Here is a 27895-nt window from a genome sequence, read left to right as displayed (position 1 = left end):
CTAATCGAAAATTCTTGTATTATAATAATGTAATTATTTCGCATCTTTTGATGTCATATTCAATAGTAGCCATGACAACAGAATAATGACTTAACCCTGCTAGGCCCAAAGAGTCATATATGACCCCAAAACGAAAAATGGTGGTATCAAATCGCACGATGCATAAAATATATCTTTAGCAAAATGGCTTAAAATTAACTCCCCAATAAGGGAAAACTATCACACATGCGCGATTACGACTTTACGACAACCTAGTACGTCATGAACATGGTGAAGTTCGGAAAATAAAAATAATGGATATACACATAGGGGGCAATCGGTGCTGTTTCTAAATAAGATTTTTATTCAAACATGTCCGTAGAGTAACCTTGATATACAATTAACCACTTTTAATCTTCCTTGGATGTACTAGGCCATCCAAACTATCCTTGAGTTTAGGACTTGAGATTTACGACTTTTTTGAAAAGCTTATTTCTCGTTACTCAAAGTATCGATCTGCATTCAATCATATCCATCTCCTGAAAGGTCAACATATATCGTCAGATAGTTTTGGGATATTCTGGGCCATCCAAACGGTCCTTGAGATCTACAGCTGATAAAAAATACTGTTTACGTTACTCAAAGTGTAAATATACATCCAATCATGTTCATTACATCTCCTGGAGGGTCAATATATATCGTTAGACAGCTTTGGGTTATTCTGGGTCATCCAAAATATCCTTGAGTTAAGGAGATCTACAGCTGCAATGTATTTTTTATGCTACTCAAAATTTCGAAATGTATTTAAACGTGTTCAATACATCCTATAAAAGTTGAGAAAAACACCGCAACGTAGCTCTGGGATATTTATTCTTTTATAATTATTCTTGTTCGGGACTTGATATCTACAGCTGCTAAAATGCCTTTTTCGTTATTCAAAGTTTCGGTATGCATTCAATCATATTCATTACTTTGCTTGGAAGGCCGAGAAATATCATCAGCTAGTTCTGGGATATTCTGAATCATCCAAACTATTGTTGAGTTCGGGAGTTATACTTGATCAATAACAGTTCGGATGATCCAAAATATAGCAAAACCATATGGCGATATCTGTTGTCCTCATCGGCGAAATACGCCTGCGCATTGCGCGGATTCGTCGGCAGGAGGAAAGAGTTGGACGACGATTCAACACACGCCGACTGGAAGATGCCACGGTGAAACGGTCCTTCGTCGAAGAACTGGAGACGCGTGCTGCAGATATTCCGGAAGGTGGCAGCGTGGAAGACCAATGGACCGCCATCAAGAATGCCTTCATCACCACCAGCGAGAACAATCTGGGCGAACTACGCACCTAGAGAAAACAATGGATCACGGATGAGACCTGGAGAAAGATAGAGGAGCGAAGAGAAGCCAAAGCCGCGATAGAGCGATCGAAAACCAGAGGAGCCAAAGTCTTAGCCCGTCAACGATACGCGGCTCTTGAGAAGGAAGTAAAACGCTCATGTCGACGGGACAAGCGAGCGTGGGCAGACTCTCTTGCCGACGAAGGAGAGAGAGCCGCCGCAACCGGGGACATTCGCCTTCTCTACGATATCTCACGATGCTTAAGCGGGGCGAAGATGAATGCAACGATGCCTGTGAAAGACGAGAATGATCAGTTATTGACCGACCCAACTGACCAGTTGAAACGCTGGTTCGAGCACTTTGAACAACTTTTTCAAGTGCCAGCCAGGCCATCACCACCTCGGCATGATCTGCCTAGGATCCGACGTATAACACGCGTCAATACCGAAGCGCCATCACTGCTAGAGATTCAAACAGCCATCCAAAGCATGAAATCGAATAAAGCCCCAGGGGTCGACCGCATATCAGCCGAGATGCTCAAAGCTGACCCCATGACATCCGCTCAACTACTGCATCGTTTATTTCGTAATATTTGGAAACCGCAACTTTCCCAGTCGACTGGATGCAAGGTATCTTAGTGAAGGTACCCAAAAAGGGTGACCTGACTGTATGCGATAACTGGCGAGGCATTATGTTGCTGTGTACCGTTCTCAAAGTTTTGTGCAAAATTATCCTAGCCCGGATTCAGGAGAAGATCGATGCGGCGGCAGCAAGCCGGATTCCGTGCCGGAAGATCCTGTGTGGACCATATTATCACGCTCCGCATCATTCTGGAGCAGGTCAACGAATTCCAAGAGTCCCTTTACTTGGTATTCATTGACTACGAAAAAGCTTTCGACCGTCTCAATCACGAGAATATGTGGGGCGCCCTGAGACGCAAGGGAGTTCCTGAGAAAATCATCAGCCTCATCTAGGCACAGTACGAGGCCTTCTCGTGTAGAGTGCTGCACAATGGGGTCTTGTCCGACCCTATCCGGGTCGTAGCTGGTGTGATGCAAGGATGTATTCTATCACCGTTACTGTTCCTCATCGTAATCGACGAGATTCTGGTAGATGCGATTGACCGTGAACCAAACCGCGGGCTGTTATGGCAGCCTATAACCATGGAGCACCTAAATGACTTCGAATTGGCGGATGAAGTTGCACTCCTCGCGCAACGGCGCTCTGATATGCAGAGTAAGCTCAACGACCTTGCCGAGCGCTCCTCTTCGGCAGGTTTAGTCATCAACGTCAACAAAACCAAATCGTTGGATGTAAACACGGTGACTCCTTCCAGTTTCCAACCGGGCAACCAGTGGAGAATGTTGAAAGCTTCCAATATCTTGGTAGCCAAATGGCGTCAGACGGCGGTACCAAGATCGACATAGGCGCACGGATCAAGAAAGCAAGGGCTGCCTTTGCTAGTTTAAGAAATATCTGGAAAAACAGGCAGAAAAGTGAACGCACCAAAATACGAATTTTCAACTCTAACGTGAAATCTGTGCTGTTATACGCTAGCGAAACATGGTGTGTATCAGAGGAGAACACTCAACGGCTGCAGGTGTTCATTAACAGATGCCTGCGGTATATAATTCGGGCCTGGTGGCCTCACAACTGGATCTCAAACAACGAGCTCCATCATCGTTGTCACCAGAGGCCGATAGCAACAGAAATTCAGGATCGGAAGTGGGTCTGAGTCGGCCACACTCTACGTAGGGGCGGAAACGAAATCTGTAAACAAGCATTAGACTGGAACCCAGCGGGACATCGCAGCAGAGGCAAACCCAGAGGCTCATGGCGACGAAGCCTCAATAAAGAAATAAAAAAAGTCGACCGAAATCTAACCTGGCAACAGGTTAAAGCGATAGCCGGGCAACGCTCAGGATGGAGATCTTTCAAGTCGGCCCTTTGCACCACCGGAGGTGTACAACAGGACCCATAAGTAGGGGAAGGTGGGTAGACTTGATCCCCGGGGAGACTTGATCACCCCCTGTTTTATCGAGAACTAAAGTAGTTTTGTTCTAGCGTATTTTTTAATATAGATCCTCTAGACAAATGACCTTTATGTGGTGAGTTATTTTTTGGATTGACAACCTTATTTATTCTGCAGGGCGGTTTGTATGTTTTGACCTTCCTAAAGATTTTTTTATTGGCCTCGCAAAATTTGTATAACTTTTCATAACAATGACCAAATGCTTTCCTTTTTTCACAGCACAAAGCCATAAATGTGCTTAATGATTTGTACTGATGAAAATGTCAACATTCCATCAAAGTTTTAGGATATTTGGATTTGAAGTTATTGCCTCAATATGGGGACATTTGATCCCCCTTTAGTCACCCATACACAAAATAGGCGAAAAAATACCAAAAAATATAAATCTGTTCGCAGGCTTCTATTATTTTGTGTGGATTTAACAGATTTGATGATGGGTTGGCAGGAAAAAATATCTATTGCGTAGATATCATAGAAAGGGGATCAAGTCTCCCCAAATTTTGAAATTGCATGTGCTGTCGAATTCAATAACAAAAATCGTTCATGTATACGCACAGCAATTCGAAAATTGCGCGTATTTTGAAGGAAAAATATTTAAAAAATCTGAGGGCACCTTTCTAATTTTATCAAAGCAAGTTCTCGGAGAGGGATCAATTTCCCCCGAATATTTCAAAAGTAGATTTTTGACAGCACTCTAAAAAACCGATTGTGTATCAATAACAACAATAATTTAAGGACTGTCATACATCATTAAAGTTATATACTATATATCTAAGAGAGTCTGTGTGGAAATCGCGTATGTTTATTTATTTTTGGCTGTGATACATCGGAAATCAGAAAAGGGGATCAAGTCTACCCAGTCTCCCCTAATGTATTTTATTCTGGGGGCCCTTTTTAGCCGTGCGGTAAGACGCGCGGCTACAAAGCAAGACCATGCTGAGGGTGGCTGGGTTCGATTCCCGGTGCCAGTCTAGGCAATTTTCGGATTGGACTGGACTGGACTGATTGGACTTCCCTGGGCATAAAAGTATCATCGTGCTAGCCTCATGATATACGAATGCAAAAATGGTAACCTGGCTTAGAAACCTTGCGGTTTATAACTGTGGAACTGGAAGTGCTTAATGAACACTAAGCTGCGAGGCGGCTATTTCCCAGTGCCACTATAGTCCAGGATACAGATTTACACGGAAAGATGCATTTTACGCCAAAAATATATTAAAAAAAAGTGTTGTTCTATAAAATTGTTCGAAATAGTAAGGCCATCATTATGGTGCTATCAAAAAATAGGGTGGCCCATCATATAAAAAAATGAAAATATTTAGTTTTATTTCTCGGAATACTGACATGTTATGTTTTATAAAGTTGTAGCGCAGCTTATTCCAATAAATTTTGCTAAGAAAGCTTTTTCTTTTCTGGGCCCAACCGGAGGTATCAACTTTTGAAAAAATGTAGTTTTGACAGAAAAACGAATATAACTTTTGATCGGCAAAATATATATTGAGCATATTTTCCCATCAAAAGTTGCATTTGGTTGAGCTCTAAAAGTCACCCGAAGACGACTTTTTCAAAGAATCTAAAACAAAAAAAGTAGATCAAAAATAATGTTTTTTAGGTACATTCTAATTGTATTAGGTAAAATCGCTCTAAATCAGCCAACTTAAGAGCTACAGAAAAAGCTTTTTTAGCAAAAATTATTGGAATAAGCTGCACAACAACTTTGTAAAACATAGCATGTCAGTATTCCGAGAAATAAAAAAAATCCTTTTTTGTATATGATGCGCCACCCTACTTTTTGATAGCATCATGAAGATGCCCTTACTATTTCTAACAATTGTGTAGAACAACATTTTTTTTTCTAAAATATATAGTTTTGGCGTAAAATGCATCTTTTCGCGTAAAACTGTATCCTGGACCATAGCGCAGTGTGGGGATGCAATGCCAATAATAATAATAAGAAGAAATACTTTATTCCAATGAGACGGAGAGGAGATTATCAGGAGTAGGAGTTCAGGTGGGTACAGGGGGAGAAGTGTTTTTTTTTTTCAGAAAACGAATAGTAGTTTACTAAGCTAAGACACAGAGTAATTTCAAGGAATGAAGAAGGCTAAAGGGAGGAGAAAGATGGGAAAAAAAATAATTAGAATAAATATAATAAGAAGGAATAAATAAGAATAAACAAGGGAGATAAAAGGTAGAAAAAGAAAAAAAAAGAGGTTGAGGAGGAAAAAAAGGAAGAAGACATAAAGAAGAAAGAACAAAAAACGGGAAAAATGAAAGAAAGAAAAAGCGAAGAAGAAAGAAGATGGGAGAAGAAATGATTTCCTGAGAGTAGGACATAAAGACAGCAACTCTATTGAGAAACCGATCACAGTGTACACACCGAGTTGCATCTATATATCAATTTATATTTTTTTAACCTTTCTACTTATGTACGTTTGGTGCTGCAATAAGACATTTCAATTGCATAATTTACTTATCATTCCCGAGCAAAGACGGGTTAATGAGACTAGTATAGTATATTTGCGGACATCATAACACAAAAACAGCTCGTCTGATTTGAACGTACAAGTATTTAAATATCTCCAATTCAGTACTTTGTTTTACATCTCATGTAAGCATATAGTTTAAATATCCATCGAATTAATAGTGACAGACTAGGCCACCTCGTTTGTAACATTATCCATCTCTCGTTGGCAATTCACGTTTTAATGGCTAAGAAAGTTAACCTGCTCAACACAACTCGTCGGTATATATACTGACATACAATCTAAGCATATGGATATGCATACAAACAATAATTAGTTTAAGACTGATCACCAGCAAAATCAACCTAAAAACGTTTGTGCAATAAATCTCGTCCCGCTGCTGGTCACGATTAGCATCGGACCCCGGTTGATCTAGTTCTGTAGGACATGCGCAGTAGCGCAGCCCAAGTCAGGGCAACCGAACCGACCCACCAACAAGCCAAGCGGCCAACGAGCGAAAGGTGTCCAATTCCGCCCTATCGCATTATAAATTAATAGACCGTCGTCAACAAGTCTGAAGTGGTATTTACATCCAAACGCTCGGTAAATGGCGGTGTGAACTTCGCTAATATGTACCAGACTTTAATCATAAGCTGCAGGCCGAACCTGACGTTACGACATTATATAATGCAACCAGTGTTCGATCGGATTCAGTGCCACAAGTACTGCCAACTGCTTTTCAACTTTATTTTTCCGTACGTTCCTACGAATCTCAAGTAGGTACCCGCGTGCTCATTCATGGACCCGGTTCAATCAGGCTTCGACGACGAACAGTTTACTTCCTCCGTTCATTAATATAAATAAGGGTTTGCGATCTGTTCTTAAAAGATCTAAAGCACGAACGCACCACACTTTTATTGCTCAACGCTGGGTCTTGCAGAAGCAGTTACAATCATGTTCCCCTAGCTGCTTTTAGGCGAGCAACACGGTACCTACCGTTTCAAATTGTTTTCCGGGCAGCTTGTAACGTCGATTAATACAAAACAATTATTTAATTTATTCATCACTATATTACACTGTTTTATTTCTGTGTGTAACGCGCTTTCTAATATCCATTTTTTTAAATTCACATGTAGATTGACTAAAACAAATTTTAGTTAATTTCACTAAAAGTTCAATTTCTCGATGCCATTTAAAATCAATCGAGGACTAGAATAATCGTAACCGTTCACAAGATGTGCTCAAAACTTCCACAGTTCTAAGAAAGAGCCAAGACGGTTCCGGCAGATACTTTGGTCGACCAATAAAACACATTGAAGCTGAATAAGAATCTAGTTTGCCTACGCGCCTCCAGGTTATGCACATTACGATTCTAAATAGTACTCCATTCGGTTCAGTATAGAGTTGAAAAATGCATCGTTCGTTCGACGATCATGATGAGAGCACGGTGCAATCGGATACCGTAATGTGGGTAAAATTGATCACTTTGAAGAGCTTCTGATTAATGAAAGAAAGTACTGTCAGTACCTTGGCGATCTCTATCATCCCTTGTGCTGAAACTTATGATTATATACCTATTTATTAGTATTGTTTAAAAAAAATCTAAGGCTCAGAAACCACATTTTGCTCATGTAAAAACCTGGAATGAAAACTATTGTTCTTAGCACCACAGCCAAGGACAGAAAAGGTCACTTCAACTTACTAAAACAAGTGACATCCAGCACACAATCAAGTCGCCATTCCACTGCATGTGTATGGACAGCAGCAAGCGTCGACTCTCGGTATCAGCATTGTTGCGTGAGGTGTCGAAATTGAAGATCAGCTAGACTCATTAATAGGGTTACTGCTCCTGGACTTCATCTCATAGTCCGTCGTAGCTGATTGTTAGGCGGTAATTTTTGGTTACCTTGACTAAATGTTCGAAAATCGCCTAAAGTGAGTACATCTTGGTATCAAAGTGATAAATTTTATTATTTGAACAATTTGCACCCGAATTACGGTACCAACGTTGATCCTACGAATTGCAGAAAATTAAATCCAAAGCATTTATATTGAATTTTGGCCCCTATGGAAAAGGCGAAACAATGTTCAGTGTGTTGTTGTTTTCAAGCTTATTGCACGCATTCGTGTAGATATGACCGTGATTAAGAAAACGTGGGAAGCTTTTAATTGATTAACTTTATCGATGTAATAATTTCAATTTTAATAATCAGAGGGATGAAGGAAGAATAAAATTATATGAGATTTGAAGAAAAGAAAAACAGTTGATTTAAATCTGCAATCTCTTTGACGTAGGACTGTATCTATGTTTTCTATTTCCGGGGCACACTTTCCGATTGCAAAAATCGAAGAGCGTCACGAAAATATGATGGCCTTCTTCTTCTTGGCATTACATCCCCCATTGAGACATTGCCGCCTTGCAGCCTAGTGTTAATTAAGCACTTCTACAGGGGTCGTACACTTATTACGTAAGCAATTTTCAGGGTTTTTCGACCCCCCCCCCCTGTAAGTTTTTTTTCAAACAAATGATTTTTTATTTATATGGAGCGTAAGATATTGGCGACCCCCCCTCCCCCCCTAAGTGCTTACGTTATATGTGTACGGCCCCACAGTTGTTAACTGCGAGGTTTCAAAACCGAGTTACAATTTTTGCATTCGTATATCATAGGGCTAATCCCGAGCAAAGCTTGAAAGCAAATCGATAACTTGTTTTGATGTTGTAAAATCGCCGGTTATGATTAGGGGAGGAGGTTCGATTGTGGACGACACCCCTACGTATCTTATGACAGATAACAGATGCTGTAATTCTGACAACCGTTATTAGTTTGCTATTGTATCATGATGTTTTGTGCTTAATATCAAACCGGAAGGGGATCTCTACTTTGAACTAAAAACAAATCATTTTTTTTTACAAAAAAAAAAAACAACACGAAAGTTTTGTTTGCCTTTTTCAAAGTGTCATAAAATGGAGTGATTTAATTCAACAAGTGAGCTCCAACGCATATTTATGCAGTAAATTTAATCTATTTTGAGACTCAATGACTTAAACTTTTAGTGCGATTTTTTTTTCTTTATTTTCGAAAAAGGCTGTGAAATTCGATTGTGGACACCTTTATTGGTTCGGTTGTGGGCACCCTTATTTTATTGCCAAATCATTCAATATCGTTTTAGTTGTCCCCTAACTCATTGCAAATGAAATAATCAGTTTAATTCATATTTTTGTTCTTTGGGTTTGTCTGGTTATTATATTCATACTTTTTGGAACAAATCGTTAACTGATTTGCTTGCAACAATTTGCATTCTACGAGGAATCCTGTTCCATTGTTTCTTATTGAAAATTTGTCAGGTCGGACTATGAGATCAAAATGTATGGCCAAAATAATGATTATCCAGGATTTTTTTTTACTGTGAGGTATATCAATAAAACGTAAATCAACAAGAAATTGAAACCCATTTACCTAAAGTGCTACTTTAGGCTTTTCTTATGTGATTTTTTTCAATATCCTCCCCAATGCGATGGAGGCATCATCACTACTGGGTGGATTGATCTGTTTTTTTAGTGCCCCATGGCTTTTAGTAAGGCATTTGATTCCATTGATCATCGATTACTGTGCAATAAGCTTAAACATAATTTTATGTTAGATCACTTATCCGTAAATTTAATACTCTCTTATTTGTCAAACCGAAAACAATATGTAGAGTTTAACAACAAACAATCTCAGCTGATCCCTGTCCTGAATGGTGTACCTCAAGGATCGATCCTTGGCCCACTTCTATTTTCACTGTATATCAATGATTTACCATTATCTCTATCGCACTGCAAATTTCATTTATATGCAGATGATTGTCAATTATATATATCTGGAGAACCTAGAAACATTTCTGAAATTGTTAATAAAATTAATTCCGATATTGAAAATATCTTGATTTGGTGTAATCACAACGGTCTTATCCTAAATGCGAAAAAAACTCAAACCATTATTTTTCGCAGTGCACGTATGAAATTGATTAACATGCCGCTAATTAAAGTGGTGATGATCTCATTGATTATTCAAATATTGTCAAAAATTTGGGTCTTATGATGGATTCAAACCTTAACTATACCAGCCCAAGTTAACGCCGTCTGCAACAAAGTTTATAATGCTTTGCACTCCCTAGTTTTGCTGAGACATTGCACTCCTCAACATATTAGAATCCAATTGGCTAGATCACTTTTGGTTCCTTTGTTTGATTACGGCGATACGCTGTTTGGTCTAGTTTCCACAAAAATTTAAACAAATTGAACTTAGTATTTAATGCTGTCACAAGATATGCTTTCAATCTTAAAAATACGAGCATATATCAAATTATCGAAATCAATTACTTGGATGCAATCTCACGAATCACCTCAAACTTAGAATGTATATTCAAGTCCATAAAATAATAAATAACCCTCCTTCATACCTCAAAAATTTCTTTGAGTATGTTCGATCCTCACGAGTATCAGCACTTATCGTTCCGAGATGTAACTCAAATGATCTAAAAGTATCCTTTCGCCACCGTGCTGTAAAACTTTGGAACGATTTACCCAGAAATTGCAGGAGCGAACGAAATCTTATTTGCTTTAAGAGAAAAATTGGATGCATTTTGAATTAGTAGTGCATAGTAGTTAGGTGTACATAAGAGCATATACTCTGAAAACCATTAGGCGGTTATTTATGTAATTATGTTGTATTAAATAAATAAATAAATAAATAAATACTGAGGCTTCTTCTTCTTATTGGCATTACATCCCCACACTGGGACAGAACCGCCTCGCAGCTTAGTGTTCATTAAGCACTTCCACAGTTATTAACTGCGAGGTTTCTAAACCAGGTTACTATTTTTGCATTCGTATATCATAAGGCTAGCACGATGATACTTTTATGCCCAGGGAAGTCGAGACAATTTCCAATCCGAAAATTGCCTAGGCCGGTACCGGGAATCGAACCTAGCTACCCTCAGCATGGTCTTGCTTTGTAGCTGCGCGTCTTACCGCACGGCTAAGGAGGGCCCCAAAGTACATGGTCGCTGGGCGGCTCTGTCCCAGTGTGGGAATATAATGTCAATAAGAAGAAGAAGAAGATGTACTTCGTTTTGCTGGTATTGATCGTGAGTCCAATCCTCGCTGTCTCCCTCGTAAAAGGCACAAAGGCCTCTTCCACGGCACGGCGATCAATCCCGATAATATCGATATCGTCCACAAAGCCCAGGAGCATATGCGATCTTGTGATAATGGTTCCGCTTCTTTGCACACCAGCTCTCCTAATCGCTCTCTCGAGCGCTGTATTGAACAGTAGATTGAAGCAACACCCTGCTTCAATCCATCTAAGGTAACAAATGATGTCGATATTTCATTCGCAACCCTTACACTTGATTTCGATCCGTCCAACGTTACACGAATCAACCGTACCAGTTTCGCCGGAAAACCATTTTCTAGCATAATTTGCCATAATTCATTCCGTTTCACTGAATCGTACGCCGCCTTGAAATCAATAAACAGATGATGTGTCTGCCAGTTGTACTCCCGGAATTTATCAAGGATTTGTCTCAGGGTAAACATTTGATCCATCTTTGGTTCAATCAAAGTTAATTGCCTATTTCCGGGGATTAAACCACCCGACTTGGACGTTAATTTACAATGTTATGAAAACTCATATGTGAATATGTACGTTATGTGGAAGATATTGATTTGGAAAATGTATTGGAAGTAACCACTTTCCCTTCGATGGGACTCTACCCTACATGACCCTACAGTACGCTAAACTGGTGCTTTAACCAACTAAGCTACGAAGGACCTCCATTTCTCAAGCCAATACTTCCACATGTGTATTGTACACGTCCACATTAGAGAAGCGTGAGTATTTAGAATGTCTGGCCGTGTACTATACACATGTGGAAGTATTGGCTTGAGAAATGGATTGTGAGTGATTTGACTATGCGTCCAATTTGGGAATCTCGAGCTCGTTCAGTAGTCGCTAGGTTGCGAAGGCCGACGGAGGTCCTTCGTAGCTTAGTTGGTTAAAGCACCAGGCTAGCGTACTGTAGGGTCATGGGTTCGAGTCCCATCGAAGGGAAAGTGGTTACCTCCAATACATTTTCCAAATCAATATCTTCCACATAAAGTACATATTCACATATGAGTTTTCATAACATTGTAAATTTGATCCGTCGTTGATCGGCCATCACGAAAACCTGCTTGGTATTCGCCGAACAAAGGACTCTTCAAGCGCTTTGAATCTGTTGAACAGAATACGGGACATCATTTTGTACGCCAAATTAAGGTTCCTCGGTTATTGGCGCACTCCAGTCTGTGCCCTTTCTTAAAGAAGGCCGTCCAACTAGCTAGCAGGCAATTCATTGTCTTCCTATATTTTCGATAGCGCATTTCGCAACCTTATTGGGTTTCAGCTCTTTAATAGCTTTTCTATCCTCATCTAGTGTAGGCGACTCCACTCTTTTTTTGACGTAGAACTACGTCTGTCTTTTCTATATTGGGGTACACTTTACGATTGCAAAAAATCGAAAAACGTCACGAAAATATGATAGACTTTGATCGTTTATATCTCAACCGCTTCTCGATGGATTTTCAATTTTCTTGGACCATTCGATCAAAGAAGAGTCAACGCTTCATACCCGATGTACACTGAAGTCGTTTTTCACGCGGTTTTCCTCACACGAATGCAATTTTTTATTACTCGAATTTCGGGATTTCCAGGGATCATTCAGACATATTTTGGGTATTTTAGCTTCTCCTTCCATAGCACTACATTCCAACTGGAAGTTGGCCTGCTTTTCAGCTTCTAATCTCATAGCATTTCTTTAGTTATTAATTGAAAACTTCTATGCCCGCCATTGCATTAGGATGTATGTATCTTGTGTGGCAAAGTCAATGGATACACTATGCCCAGGGTGTCGAAAATGTTTCCCACCCGAAAACATCCTAGATCCGATCGAGAATAGATCTCGCTATCTCCGAATTCTGTGCCTTTGTTTGTTTGATAACTTTGAATAGTAGGCGAGTTATCATCGGCGATAACTTTTCAAATTCTGGAATCGATTGATAATAAACACAAAATTATCATTTTAATGTAAATCTAACTTATACCAATTTAATGTCAACAATGATGTTCAAACGGATGTTAAGCATTGTGTTTTGGTGTTATGTAGGAGAATAAGTTCAAAAATAGCTTTTACCAATGGTTCGAATCGAGATACAGTCATTGAACGATTTTTACTCTCTAGCGAGTTTTTTCAATTGATAATTTGGATATGTGATCGCTTTAGAATGTTGTTCATCCTCGATTATTTGAAAATTTTATTTTCATTCTCCTTTTCAAATGTTGGTCTAAAAATTATATACATCACCAGGGTTCGGAATCTTCACTCAATCTCAGGAACACAGGATAAACAATGCAAAACGTTTGCTTTGGTCTCATCGAACAGAAAAATCGAAAACCTGTACATTACATACAGCTACGTAGTTCAACGTCACCTTTGCGTACAACCCGATTGGGCTGCACCTTTGAGTTTTTTCCTGTGGTGGGTTCGTGTTTCGGCTGCTCTTGCTTTCTTGTACCGATCTCTATTCGATCGGATACCCGACACCAACATCCGGCTTCTGGCAGCGTTCTTCTCGTCTGTCACTCTCTGACACTCCACTTCGAACCAACCCGTCATGGGTCGCCTCTGTACAGTGCCTACCACTTCTCGTGCTGTTGTGCTCAACGCTCCATGGACGACTCCCATAGATCGTTGATGTTGTCGCTAACGTTGATTGCACTTATCCGTTCGCTGAGCTTCTGGCGGTACTCAGCCGATACTTCCACCGACAATCGCTGGTACAATCGTTCGGTACAGTTGACAACCGCAATCGAATTTTACTGACACACATTGATTGCCGTCCGCGATGATTTCTGCTGGAAATTTATTCGCTGTGATATATTCTATAGTCACTCATATAATAATTTTCAATTGATTTCTTAGCACCAGTTTGGCATTATATAAAGAGGCATTACCCAATCCTTAATAAGTGTTTACATAATGCTAATTTGGCGCTAGTACACGCAAAAAAAAACGTTCCCGAATTCGTGAGCTAATAAGTTCACGGTGTATTTTTAGTTACGGTTTCGGAAACAACAGTCACGTTTTTTGGAACGTTCTGGAAAACGTGACTGGTGTTCCCGAATCCATGAATTAAATCATGGTGTATTTTTGCGGTTTACGAATACACCCAGATTTTTTTTAAGGCGGTTGGATTTTATTAATTTCTCGGTTAACCTGAACTTTTATAGATTTTTAAATACTCCCTGAATTTTTTGTGAATTTTTTCGTGGGGTTAATTCATTGCTTCATTGGCTCTGAAGGTCTTAAACAAATGCAAGTACAATGCAAGTACAAAAATATCACGAAGCGTCATGAAATTAATGCATTTTGACAAAAACAAAATCGCATTCAAGCCGATAGTTTCAGATTGAGAGAAATGTTATGTTAGATAAAGATATAGGATCATGCAAGCGTTTCGGATTCATAAAAAATCTGAATTGTAAACAACATTTTATTTAAAATAGTACCTCTGAAATTGGCACATTGAGGTAATTAAAAATATTTAATAATAAAGATTCGACTATTTCAAATAAGAGCTTTACAGATTTAAGAAGATTATAGTTTGGCACTGTCTTTATTTTCATTGCTCTAATTCCAGGCATGAAACTCACAAGTTCATCAGCTTACCTAAACTGAAAGGAAAAAGTTCATTAAAACCTACCATAGTCTTCTCATGCTCATTGAGAAATGAACTTGAACATCATACGTAAAAAATAAATAACATCATTTCAATGCCACCTGAAACCTGCGGTTCGAATTAAGTGGAAAATTTGAAAGAAAGGAACAGCCATTAATCATCTTACTTCAACGAAACCCCTCGCTGAAATCAGGATCATTAACATACATATTGCAAGTGCATGCCAACAAAAAAAAACTAAACAAAACACCTTATCCTTCACCACGACGATCTATCTCAGTTTTCCCTTTTCCTTTCGCAGTAGGTAGTAAGTAGCTGCTCCGCATATAGCAACATTTAAATCTGATGTCCTCTCATAAACTGTGCACAGCCCGCTCGAGGCCTCACATTCATTCGAGCACTCGGAGGGTCGGCCCGCAATGGCACGTCACTTAAAAGCAGCAGAGCGCTCCGATTTTCGATCAGACAGCGATAATGATAATTTTTATCTCTGTTCACGTTCTTCAATTAAAATCTCGTTATCTTGCCTTCCCAAACAATGATTCTCTTTCCAAGCCATATTTTTTAACGTCACAATCGTATACATAGTAGTAATGGCAGCGCGGCAATGAAGGTTTCCGAGCGCTACACAATACAGGACATGTCAAGCCGCCGAAGAGGGCACGGACAATACAGCAGTTAACGATTTCATGGTCAAACCGCACGGAGATTGAGTATACGGTTGTAAAGTCGATTCACTGTTGGTTGCACGTTCCTTCAAACATATCTTGGCGGCAACTGATCAACGTATAGATGCAGAGTTGATACGTAATAATGTCCTTCACTGCAGGTTCGACAGGTTTATTCATTCATGTGAATTTATTTAGTAAACGATTTACTGTAGTTGTACTCATTAGTCAAGTATCTAGAGTAAAAGACAATAATCAATTATGTTTAACATAACATCACTTTGCGGCTTATCAATAAAACGCTTCTATTTACTATCCAACAAGTCCACTACATAATATTATTTGAAAGTTGGGTGTATTCAGACTTCTATAATCCGTAACCACAGACAAACAGACACAACACTTGTAAAATTTCCATTGTTCACTGATTTACTGGTCAACTTAAATAATCATTAGTTGGCCAATCGATCCCTCGTGGCACGCGCATCGGATTGGCTCGAGTTTGACGTTTGCTGGCTACTGCCAACTGAATCGTGGTTTACCCAACTAACTGAAATCAACAGATGTCGTGTTTGTACGGCGAAGTATTTGATGAGTTATTGTTCAATGTGTTATGTCTGTTTGTCAGTCCCGTAACCGTTTTCGCCAAAGTTCATTATCTATATACACCTTCGAAAAACATGGTTCGTTTCAATAGTAAGCTACACTGGGCAGCTTTTTTACGCGGTTTGTTTTTGCTTGTTTATGGACTTGGATTTAATGAAACAACCCAACAAAAATTAAAAAAAGATCGAAGAAAAATAAGGAGCCTTTCAAAAAGTTGTGGAAATCAAGGTGGACCGAGAAATTAATGAAATCCATTTGCGAATATTGTATTTCGTGCTAACGGTGGTGTACCAGTTAACATAACCCAGATAGTCATTCAATTTTGCCTTATAAAGCCTAGGTGTCCGGTACTGGGGATTCTCCCAATACCACACATACATGGAGGCGCATGGCTGCTCATCTTAGCTTGCACAAAGAATCATAACACTCTTCTTTGATTGCGCGATCGTTTTGCGTCCAATATATTATTGTGCCTTGCAACAAAATGGCAACTTTCGTGATCATTTTCCAAGGCTCTCATAGATGTGAAAAATTTCTCCGCAGTACAAAAAGCACGTGCTATACAAGCATTCACCGCCGGAATGCACCACGTGGCGACCAAATTTCAAAAATATCGAAGTAACTTTTTTATTTGGAGGTATGTTTTTCTTAGGCGACTATCTGGCGCATGTTTTTAGTTCAATCAAAGTTAATTGCCTATTTCCGGGGATTAAACCACCCGACTTGGACGTTAATTTACAATGTTATGAAAACTCATATGTGAATATGTACGTTATGTGGAAGATATTGATTTGGAAAATGTATTGGAGGTAACCACATTCCCTTCGATGGGACTCGAACCCATGACCCTACAGTACGCTAGACTGGTGCTTTAACCAACTAAGCTACGAAGGACCTCCGTCGGCCTTCGCAACCTAGCGGCTACTGAACGAGCTCGAGATTCCCAAATTTGACGCATAGTCAAATCACTCGCAATCCATTTTCTCAAGCCAATACTTCCACATGTGTATAGTACACGTCCGCATTAGAGGAGCGTGAGTATTTAGAATGTCTGGCTGTGTATATCCGCCATACATTCTAAATACTCACGCTCCTAAGTAAGTCGAGTCAAGTACGAGACACTGAAGACGACCACACAGTTGTGGTCGAAATACGTATCTGCAAAGATATCAAAAATTAATTGGTGGAATTAAATGGAGAGTACTTAATTCGTCTTAGACGGTTGATTAGACAACTTTTCATATAGTAATCCTCAACCGATTTTCTCGCAACAAGTTTTATTCGACAGGGGAAAAATCCTAGTTGATCACTATTGAATTTTATAACGATCGACCATTGCGTTGAAAATGGCACATCGAACCATATTAGCACCATATAAGGTTGGTGTCTTGGCTAAATGCGAGAAAGGCAGTATCACTACTCGGTGAATTAAGTTGGGTTTTTTAAATCACGTGAACGTTCTGCGTCCAATATAAAACACGAGAAACGCGAAATAAAGATTTTTTTAAATTAATTTGCTTACCCGCACAAAGCAGAACCACACTCTTGCTTAATCGCGCGATCGTTCTGCGTCCAATATATAACACGAACAACAGCAAACTCATGGAGGCGCATGGCTGCTCATCACCGAAAAAGCAAAGAGCGGTTGAAGATTATAGGGTTTCTGCTCCTGGACTTCATCTTATAGCTCCGATATTCATCCTATGAAGAACAAAGCAATGGAAAGGAATTCGACTTGTTTCTCATTTTTGTGATTTTTTCAGCAGTGAACACGCATGTTAGCAAAAAGAAGCAACGAAATTGGTGCTGTATTTCTTTGTTTCGCGATGAGATAAATATATGTTTAGTCAGATTGGAAAACGGAACAGTTCTCCTACTAATCAGAACGAACGACCGCCAAGAGAATACGGACCGTAACGACCGGTGAAAACCACAGCGACGAAAGGGACTAGCGATTGGAAGCTCGATCCGTGGAACTGCAAATCTCTTAACTTCTTTGGAAGCACACGCATACTTGCCGATGTGCTGAAGGACCGCGTATTCGGTATCGCAGCGTTGCAGAAGGTGAGGTGGAAGGGACCAATAATGGTGCGACTGTTTAGACTAGGGACTAGCGATTGGAAGCTCGATCCGTGGAACTGCAAATCACTTAGCTTCTTTGGAAGCACACGCATACTTGCCGATGGTTGGCTCCTAAACTTTAACATAATCAACGTCCACAGTCTCCATTCCGGAAGTACTGATGGTGATAAGGACGCATTCTACGCGCAGCTCAAACGTGAGTACGATAGCTGCCCAAGCGTCGACGTTAAAATCATCAAAGGAGATTAAAACGTTCAGGTTGGTCCGGGGATATATTTAGACTGGCTATTAGAAAGTTCAACACCCACCAGCTGACGAACGAAAACGGTCTACGACTAATTGATTTCGCCACCCCAAGAGTATGGCCATTCGCAGCACCTACTCTCAGTACAGTTCGTCCGGTATACCTGGAGATCACCAGTGCAAACAAATCCACAAATCGATGTTAGGAACTTCTCCGACATTATCGACATCAGGACCTATCGTGGCACAAACATCGACTCTGACCACTATCTGGTGATGGTTTAACTGCGCCCAAAACTATCCGTCATCACTAATGTTTGGTACCGACAACCACCTCGTTACGACCTAGAGCGACTGAAGCAACCAGATATTGCCGCTGCAGATGCACAGTAGGGCAGTTCAAATTTCAAAAATGTTCGAAAATTCCAACTCCCATATGTCTATTAGGATCATTTTGATAATATAGGAGTCCTGGCAAAATTTCAGGCAATTCGGTGGCCATTTAGGGGTGGCGCGAAGTCAATTTATGTTTATATGGAAATTTGTATGGGAAAAACTTAAAAAAATTTCAAGTCTCCCTACAACTGTCAAATCGTGATGAATTCAAGTAAACATCCCCAACCTCCCTTTTTGGGATCTATATAAATGAAAGCTGCGAATAACACATTAGTTATGAGAAGATTGAAAGATTCTATTGACAGTGTGAATATGAGATAAATGGCTAAAATGGTGTGATTAGCCTCAACGTAGCAGTGGAAATATAAATCAAAATTAATGAGTTACCCACTGGTTGAGCTCAAATAGATTCCAAAAATTGAGGTTGGGGATGTTTATTTGAATTCATCACGATTTAAAAGTTGTAGGGGGATTTGAATAAATTTTAAGTTTTTCCCATACAAATTTCCATATAAACATAAATTGACTTCGCGCCACCCCTAAATGGTCACCGAATTGCCTGAAATTTTGCCAGGACTCCTATATTATCAAAATGATCCTAATAGACATATGGGAGTTGGAATTTTCGAACATTTTTGAAATGTGAACCGCCCTAATGCACAGTATCTTGAAGCAGCGTTGCCAGAAGATGGTGCGTTCGATGGGGTCCCTCTTTAGGACTGCTGAAGTACAGTTGAAGCAGTCATTAACAACGCATCGGAAAGCAACGTCGGGTATGTTAGACGAAGTCGGCGGAACGATTGGTTCGACCAAAAGTTCAGACAAATTTTGGAGAAGCCAAGGACCCGGCAGAACGAGGAACGCTATAGGCAGAAACGGAAGCAGCAGACCCGCCACTTTCAGGAGAAGAAAGGATCGAAAGGCAGAGATGCATCCTGAACAGAACATGAGCCAACACAGATAAAAATATGTTTAAATTTATTTTAAATGTATTTTCATGCACATATTTGGAGCATGCAAATAAACGTAACATTCAATTGATCTCACTATTCTTTTAAATCAAAATAAATTTAAACAGTACTTGCTCGTAAAATTCAATCAAATTAATTTGAATATCGAATGTTAATTCGTTTGATGGGATAAGCTGCAATTTTACATGTCGTTGAATTTTCAAAATTATTTGCTGTGAAGAGCGTGCCTTGGTGTTCTTAGTTTTGAACTCTGAACACAGTTCAGTGTGCATTGGGTTGGTACGCAAGCAAAACGATCATGGTGATTAAGATTCTTTAGATTTAAAACCACGCAAAACATACGAGCATGCTGGATTTATATCCGTTAGATGCCCACGTGTTCCATTACTAGACGAAAAGTGTGTAGCATGTCGTCGCTTGGATTTGTTTTCCTTGTATACAAGTTGCTAAGTACGACAGTGCGCTTGAACAGTGTGTTGTGTTCAGAACGTTTTGAAATAAAATTTAAATGTTGAAGTTCAGAAAACAGCTCAGTGGAATTTCGGGAAATTACTCGTGAAACTCTAAATTACTCGAAAACACTATTTCTCGCTTAACTTTTCAAAACGAGCTAAGTTTCATGTTTTTCATGAATTAATTTGAGTACTGCGGTCAAAAGCTTTCATATTGGTCTGTTGATTGCAATATTCAAATAAATTCACGAACAAAATGTTACTTAGGTCCTTTTGAAAAGTTAAGCGAGATTTCTCGCTTAACTTTTCAAAAGGACCTAAGTAACATTTTTTTTCATGAATTAATTTGAATATTGCAATCAAAAGCATTCATGTTTTTCTGTTGATTGCGCTATTCAAATTAATTCATGAAAAAATGTTACTTAGGTACTTTTGAAAAGTTAAGCGAGATTTATTTTGTTGCATCAAACAACGAGGACATTGTTGTTTCAATCTTCAAATTCGTTATTTCAACTCTGATTAACTGCTTTATTCAAGCGAACTTCATTGTTGTTTCAATCCAGCATTGTATGACTGAAACAATAATAATATCGTTCTTATGACATCCATTTCATAATACGGACAAAATGTATGAACTGGTCAACATAAATCATTATGTCTACATAAAGTAAGCATGGAGCAGAGGTAAGGTGGATGACTCACACTTGCCATGTAGCTAGTTCGATTCTGTTCCTGTCACTTTTGCTTCTCTTGTTGATGTCATCATATTGTCGAAAAAGTAGTTTCGCAACAATTTCGTGAGGGTCTGTCTCATTTGGAGAATTAAACTTAAAAGTGACAGTTCGAAAATTAGAAAATAACCCGGTCATAAGAATGGCTGGTGCTACCCAGGAATTCCAATAAGACAACGATGCAAAATGATTCGATATCTGTCAAAAGTAATCTTGCTCTGCGAACAGGGTTATTCGATAATTATTGAAACGTCACTTTTAAGTTTAATTTCAGTTTAATTATCCAAATGAGACAGACCCTAAGTAAAAACAACGTTTGTTTTCACTTTGTAACGTTTTACGTTTAGCCTTTCTCGTATACTAAGTATACGTAAAGGCTATAATTTCACTCCAAAACCAAACTTTTGATAGAAGGCTCGGAGACCCATAGTGTTATATACCAATCGACTCAGCTCGACGAATTGAGGTGATGTCTGTTTGTGTGTATGTATGTATGTGTGTGTGTGTATGTGTGTATGTGTACAAATTTTGTAGACACACTTTTTGGAACTTAGCATTACCCGATTTACTCGCAACAAGTCGCATTCGACGGGGAATGCGGGTCCCATTGTTTGCTATTGAAAATTGGCCTGTTCGGACATTGCATTTCGGAATTATTGAAAAATCATTGTTTTTTCCCAAGGGTCCCCCCTTGGAAAAAAAAATTTCAAAATCGAAAAAAAAAAATTTTAATAATGGTTGGAATGCATAGTAATTAATGCAAAAACATGCAAAATGATAGAAAATACGCGATCTATCCCCCTAAAGTGCTTTTTTGACCTTTCCTATGTGATTTTTTCAGTACATTTTACGATGCACGAGAAAGGCATCATCGCCGCTAGGTGGATTAATCTGGGTTTTTTCGATAAATTTTAATTAAGTAAAAATAGTATTTTTTGGCGTTTTTCTCTTTTTAAGTAAAATCACAAATTAAAATTATTTTGAATTTGTAAAATAATGAAAAATTACATTAAGTAAATAATTTGCAAACGGGAGGAAAAAAAATTTGAATTTTTATTTGTATGTCGATTACGAGGTTTGTGTCTTGACTAAATTATTATTCAAGTTGAAATTGACCATGTACTGTTGTAGTGTTCTCATGTGCTCGTTTATATCGACTCACCGAAGGCGCGCACTCTTTGTCGCCATTTCAAATTTATTTTGCACAAATTTAAAATAATTGACTTTTCAAAGGATAAGTTTCTTTATAAAATTCAGACAAGAACTCGATCATTTCGCTAAGTGAACGGCTGGTGATTAGAAGTGTTTGCGAGTAGGCTACGAAGTTTTTCAATATTTTAAGTTGAGTTTGGCTAGTTTGACTAAAAGGTAAAGTGTGATTGGAGTGAATTGTGCTGTGTCTATTTTAATCAAATTTCTAAATTAACAGTTAACGTAGCAGACGTCATTAGGACGTGTTTTTTTGAATTCTGCGAACACCGTGTTAGTTAGTGAAACGTACAAAAAGGTAAAACGAATGTTTAATGTTAAGTTTTTGTTAATGAAACGAATTCGCGTTGAACTTTTCCAGCGCACTGCGCTTTTTGGTACGGGCTGGATTTTAAGTATCCGACCGGAATCGGGTATCAGAATACGTGTGGCGTCTACAGGGCCCGACATTTCGTCCAACGGACATTGTGAGCTCGAGCGTGCATTGAGGCCCGCCTGTAAAGGCAGTCAAACGGAGGAGGAGTGAAGTCGCTCGCCAAAAAGCGAAAACTCGGCGGTCACCAATCAACCGTCGAAGATAAGATCCCCAAGCCAATTCCCGTGGATCATTCCCGAGAGTGCGGTCCCTGTACGTCGTCAATAATCGTACCCTGGACAGAACCCAAACCGACGGTTAGTATTTTTCCTTTTAGTCCTCGCTCGGTGAACCGGAACGGTACGCGAAGCCGGGTCGTTAGGGAAAGGAAGCTACTACCCAAGTAACATTCTAAGTTTTATAACGCTCTTGAAGACCATAATTTACTCCACAAGAGTGTTATAAAACCAAAATGTTACTAGGGTAGCTTGAGGGAACGGTTATTCCGGACCACTTTTGATTCCGAAATCGGAAGCCTTCCGTCCAGCCGCCACTCCCTCCGCATCTTAAGTCTAGGCCATATCGCTCGAGTTCGACCTCCACCGCTGCGCGCCAATCTGCAGCATCTGCGGCAAAGCTAATCGGCCGCCATCGCCACATCCTGGTCGGAGGACATCGTCGCCATCTTCTCGGCGGAGTGCTATCAACGCATCAGTGCATCAAGAAGCAAAACCCTGCGCAGGTATGTGAGCTTGTTATTTCATGGCCATGATTAACTCTTTTTTCCATTCCGTACCGAAACGTCCAACCCGAATTAGATGACCCGAAAAAATGAGTTTCTATTTGTATTGCGTTTCACGGGGTTGGGAAAATTCACTCCTATTGCGTTTGCCGTGGCTACAGTTTGAAAGTCGGCTTCGAAAGTTGCTTTCCGTTCTCTCTTTCAGTGGGTTGAGTGAGTGGGAAGTGGGGAAGTAAATATCAAACGTAAGTAATTTTGGAGCCAGCGACCGTTCGAGAGTCCCCAGAGGTAAAGGGTCTGTAAAAGTCGGGCAAATAGAGAACACAACCGGTGGTCTCTCTTCGAGAGTGGCGCTTAAGCCACCGTGTTTTAAAATCACCTCGAAAACAATTCGCGAACGGTTACAACTTACGAAATCGCTGTGAAATTACTTTTTCGACAATATGATGCTATCAACAAAAGAGGAAAAAGTGACAGCAACAGAATTGAACTAGCTACATGGCGAGTGAGAGTCGTCCACCTTACCTCTGCTCCATGCTTACTTCATGTAGACAGAAGGAATATTGTTGTTTTATGATGTATTATTTGACAGTGACAGCTGGAAAGCATGATTAAAACAAATGAAGCGTTTGTTTGAGAAACTGCATATGCGACATTTTTGGCCTAGAAGAGATTTTTTTATATTCTGAATCCAAATATAAAAAAATACGTCCAAAAATACGTTCTTCTTCTTCTGTTTGCATCTGCACATGTTTCAAAATGGACAAATTGATATAAAATTTGCCAAAAAGAATTCACGTGTCTTGGAGAGACTCAAACCGTCATCCTCATACTCTCTAAATAGGCATGATAACCCCTACACAACAAGACCACTTTAAGGTCACGAAAATGACAGTTGGGCGAGGCTTCTGTTTTGAGAATTCTAGTGCATTCAGTTTTGGATTCCAAGATGCTTGGACTTAAATAGGTGTCCAACTAACCATCCTTCCTCTTCTTCCGCATTCACAAGAATGTGGCTAGAACAGATCTCGACTGTTGAAGAGTGCTTTGCTTCGATCTAAGATATAGTTCTTCTCATTTTTGGCATTACATACCCTACTTGGACATTGCCGCCACAAAGCTTGGTGCTCATTAACCACTTCCACAGTTATTAACTGCGAGGTTTCTAGGCCAAGTTACCATTTTTGCATTCGTATATCATGAGGCTAACATGATGATACTTTCATGTCCAATCGAGAAAATCTTCCTAGAACGGACTGGGAATCTAACCCGGCCACCTTCAGCATGATTTTGCTTTGTAGCCGCGTATCTTACCGCACGGCTAAGGAAGGTCCCATCCAAAGCCCCCTAGGCAATGCAGCGGAACGGCGACGAAAACGGCAGGATTTGACAGTTAGTCCATATATTTTCTGTCAAATGTGCCGTTTCCGTCGCCGTTCCGATGGCATTGTGTTTGAGGCTTAAGTGGTTATTCCCAAATCAATTACAGTGGTAACAGATGAAAGTTATGCTACCTACTCTCATACCAAAGTCTTGGCTTGAACCACCTATAAATTGTGAGAATTGCTGAATGCTAATGATGGGAACTTTTGAATTAAAGTTGACGAGAGAGCAAGCTATAGAACTATAGAACAGTTCAACACCTAACGCCTAACTAACGTCCTAAGTAGCAATCTTCGGTCATACTGTTAGTTTAAATTTTGGTTCAACTGTCAACAACTGTCAGTAACGAATTGTAATTAAATTGGTGTGATATTTTTTACGTGGGTATTCGAAAATTATCTTCATTATTGCGAGAGAAATTGCTGATCATTTTCACTAAATAAATATATTTTCATTTTAATTATGCGAAACAGTAATATACATAATAATACAACCATATTTAATTACTTGATTGAAAGTCTTACAAAATCGATTTTTCTGTCCAGTGACTTGTCAGTAACTCAATGCTATCCATACATTTTACTTGAACTTCAACTAGGCACCAGGGACAACACTAGTAAAAAATAAAGTATAATTAGGTTCCTCGTAAATTATGTTTGCGATCTTATTCCACCCTTATCGATTATTCCACATAAAGCGTGGTTATGAGTTTATAAAAAGGCTAAACTACACACAGCAATAAGAATCTCATAAGGCTGGCTGCGCTGCCTTTCGTTGTCGTACAAACCCAGCTGGGTACAGGAGATGTATGAATGTCTGACCATCGACAGCTCGCGAACTGGCTTGCCCAAGCACCACAGCATCAACGACATAGCGCTTGCACATTCGTTGTCTCCCTCGTGCGACCAAGGTCTGTTCGTGACCTTTAATCGCATTAATCAGAGTTTGGGGCAAAAATTAGCGATATTAATAGTGTAATGCAAAAGGTCAGCACTGCAGAGGTGCAAGAAAGGTTTATAGCCGATGCCGTTTTGTGCAGTCCATAGCAAGTCAGATACCGTTTCATTGGAGTTCCTCCAAATGGGGATGATGCCGTTGGCAAAATTAAATGTTTGAAATCCCTTTCGTTCTTTACGAATAACGACGAACCTTCCGCGAGATATTTGCCATAAAATCCACCCACTACAGGAAATTTAATTAATCGTCATAACTGCACCGGCAAGCCAACGCCAACGAAGAAAAATGTTATTTATGGAAAAGAAGGTGGATGCAGACGATAGTGAATCATTGTACAGTAAAAGTACTCAAACCGGCTAGACAACTTCTTCACGGTTGCCTCCAGTCAGAAGGTGCTAGCCCGTTGTGAGCTTTGCATGGGAGAATAATTCTATATTTATGAAATAATAACTTCAAACAAGGAATCCTTTCTAGCGTATGCTTCTATATACAGCTTATCCTAAAATAAGAGAATGAAGTACCAATTCTTTCTTCCAAAATAAGACTCATTTGCTATGAAAATAGCCAAAGAAATATTGGAAAGACTTAAAAATAATCAACGTTCTAAGTTTGTTTTTGATATGTTAATGAAATGAAGTACCGTTCATTTAGGTTTCGAAATACCTTTTGCTATATATTGATTGACCACGTGATCCAAATTCGTTTCATTTGAAACTCATATGTCAATTGATTAATTCGACAATACGTACTTATTCTTCCTCATCTTTACTTTTCGCAAGCTTATTGCTTATCCTTTTGACAATTAGACTATTGCCAACTCTCAACTTATTGTTCTAGATTGCACTTCCAGTTATTTATTGAAAGCTTTGATAGCCTGATTAATCGCCTTTCTCATGAGGTAAAAAATATATAAAATAAGCCCAAAATACCACTGTTAGGAGAATAGATCCTATTATTCACATTTTGTTGAATTCTTTGCAAAAAATTTCGATGAAGCAAATTTTTGCGAGTAAATCGGATAAGAATAAGTGCCAAAAAGTAATTTTTCCAATCCGGTGAATATTCAATAGAAAACAATGGTACAGAATTCCCCGTCGAATCTAACCCGTTTGTGAGCAATTGTGTCAAAGATAAGTGCCTAAAAGATGATTGAGTAACCCACATACATACACACATACATATATACACAAAGAGATCACTTCAATTAATCGCTCTGAGTCGATTGGTATATGACAAACTGCCCTGCGGGCCTCCTATCAAACATTCCAACAATGAACACAAGGCCTTTTGCTTACACCTTAATGTACGAGAAAGGCAAACATGGTAAAATCATGCTCTTCCATTTACAACAACCACATTGTAAGCGGTATTTTAAATATATTTTAAGCCGCTGCGAATATGAATTTAAATTAACAACTTCCACTTCCTATGTGATAACAGAAATAGGTACACATTTCAAGGCGCCGCATGATTTAATTTTATACATTAATTCAGACAATAAACGTCACTGATTTCACGCTCATCAAGAGGGCGTCATAAATCGCAATCTAGCCTCTTATCAACCAAACAACACATACCTAATTGAAAGGAACCTTTCGGAGACTGATTTCATAGTCTGCCAACGCACCACATGTAAAATCTCAATTGGATTATTTGCTAGAGAATTTTCCAAAATATTTACCAAATCTATCAACGCTGGTATTGTTGCTATTATTACTGCTACAATTTCGTGTTCCCATCCGGATTCGGCTGCTTCTGCTATACATTTTGCGAAACATCACACAGAAGGATTTAGATTCTCACTTCAGATTTCACAAACAACAACAGTAAAAAATCACTGACGTTCATTCATAGACCACCAGTAGGATGCAAGCCGCAAGCAGATTCACACGAAAATTTGGCACATCTTCATTCATCTGAAAACACCCACGTCACGACGAATCACGACCGCGGCAAGTCTTCTCCAGCTGTTCTACCGTTGTTAAACTCGAGTCTACTACTGATTGAGAGAAACCTACATCGTGGATGGTGAATCGCACGCGAAGCAACTCAATTTTCATAATTTTGCGATAACGATTCGTGAGCCAGAATCAAAGTTTCATACGTTGACGATGACTATTTGGTTGGTTTTGTTGTGTTCGCGTTGCTGATGGCCCGAATCAGGTGCAAAGTTGTTTTGGAGGCATATCATTCGTGAAAAATTTATTATGTGGTAGTGGTACATAGATTTCTGTTGAAATGATTTATAGTCAAAAACCATTTTTTAGCACAATTGCGAAAGGTTTATTCTTTGTCCTGAGATATACCGAAATAAGTTCTTACAAATTTTATTGATTTTGTTAGAGATATGAAAGTAATTAAAACTTTCAGAATATCACTCTTCATTCATGAGGCATTGAATCTTTCTCTTATCAAATTGAATAACGGGCAGCGTGCACGATCACCTAAATATTTACTCACTGAGTATTACACAGCAAAATCGAGGATAGTTTTAAACGAACGTTTACATTTAAGTCAAC

General features: G+C 39.3%; 1 protein-coding gene across 3 annotated transcripts in view; it reads right to left on the bottom strand.

Annotated features, from left to right (window-relative positions):
- The window catches only part of LOC134220244 (protein TANC2), a 326312-nt gene that overhangs the window by 247693 nt on the left and 50724 nt on the right, over positions 1-27895 (bottom strand). Inside the window, exon 1 of one of the 3 annotated variants that reach the window (XM_062699243.1) lies at positions 27058-27268. The exons of the other annotated variants lie outside the window; for them this stretch is intronic. Coding sequence (XP_062555227.1) covers positions 27058-27154 — 97 coding nt within the window. The 5' untranslated portion in view covers positions 27155-27268. Of the gene's footprint in view, positions 1-27057; positions 27269-27895 lie in introns of those variants that run through there. 3 annotated transcript variants of the gene reach the window in all.

Source organism: Armigeres subalbatus, chromosome 3 (assembly GCF_024139115.2).
Source record: "Armigeres subalbatus isolate Guangzhou_Male chromosome 3, GZ_Asu_2, whole genome shotgun sequence".
Taxonomy (NCBI): Eukaryota; Metazoa; Arthropoda; class Insecta; order Diptera; family Culicidae; genus Armigeres; species Armigeres subalbatus.
This window is presented reverse-complemented; position numbering and strand designations above follow the sequence as displayed.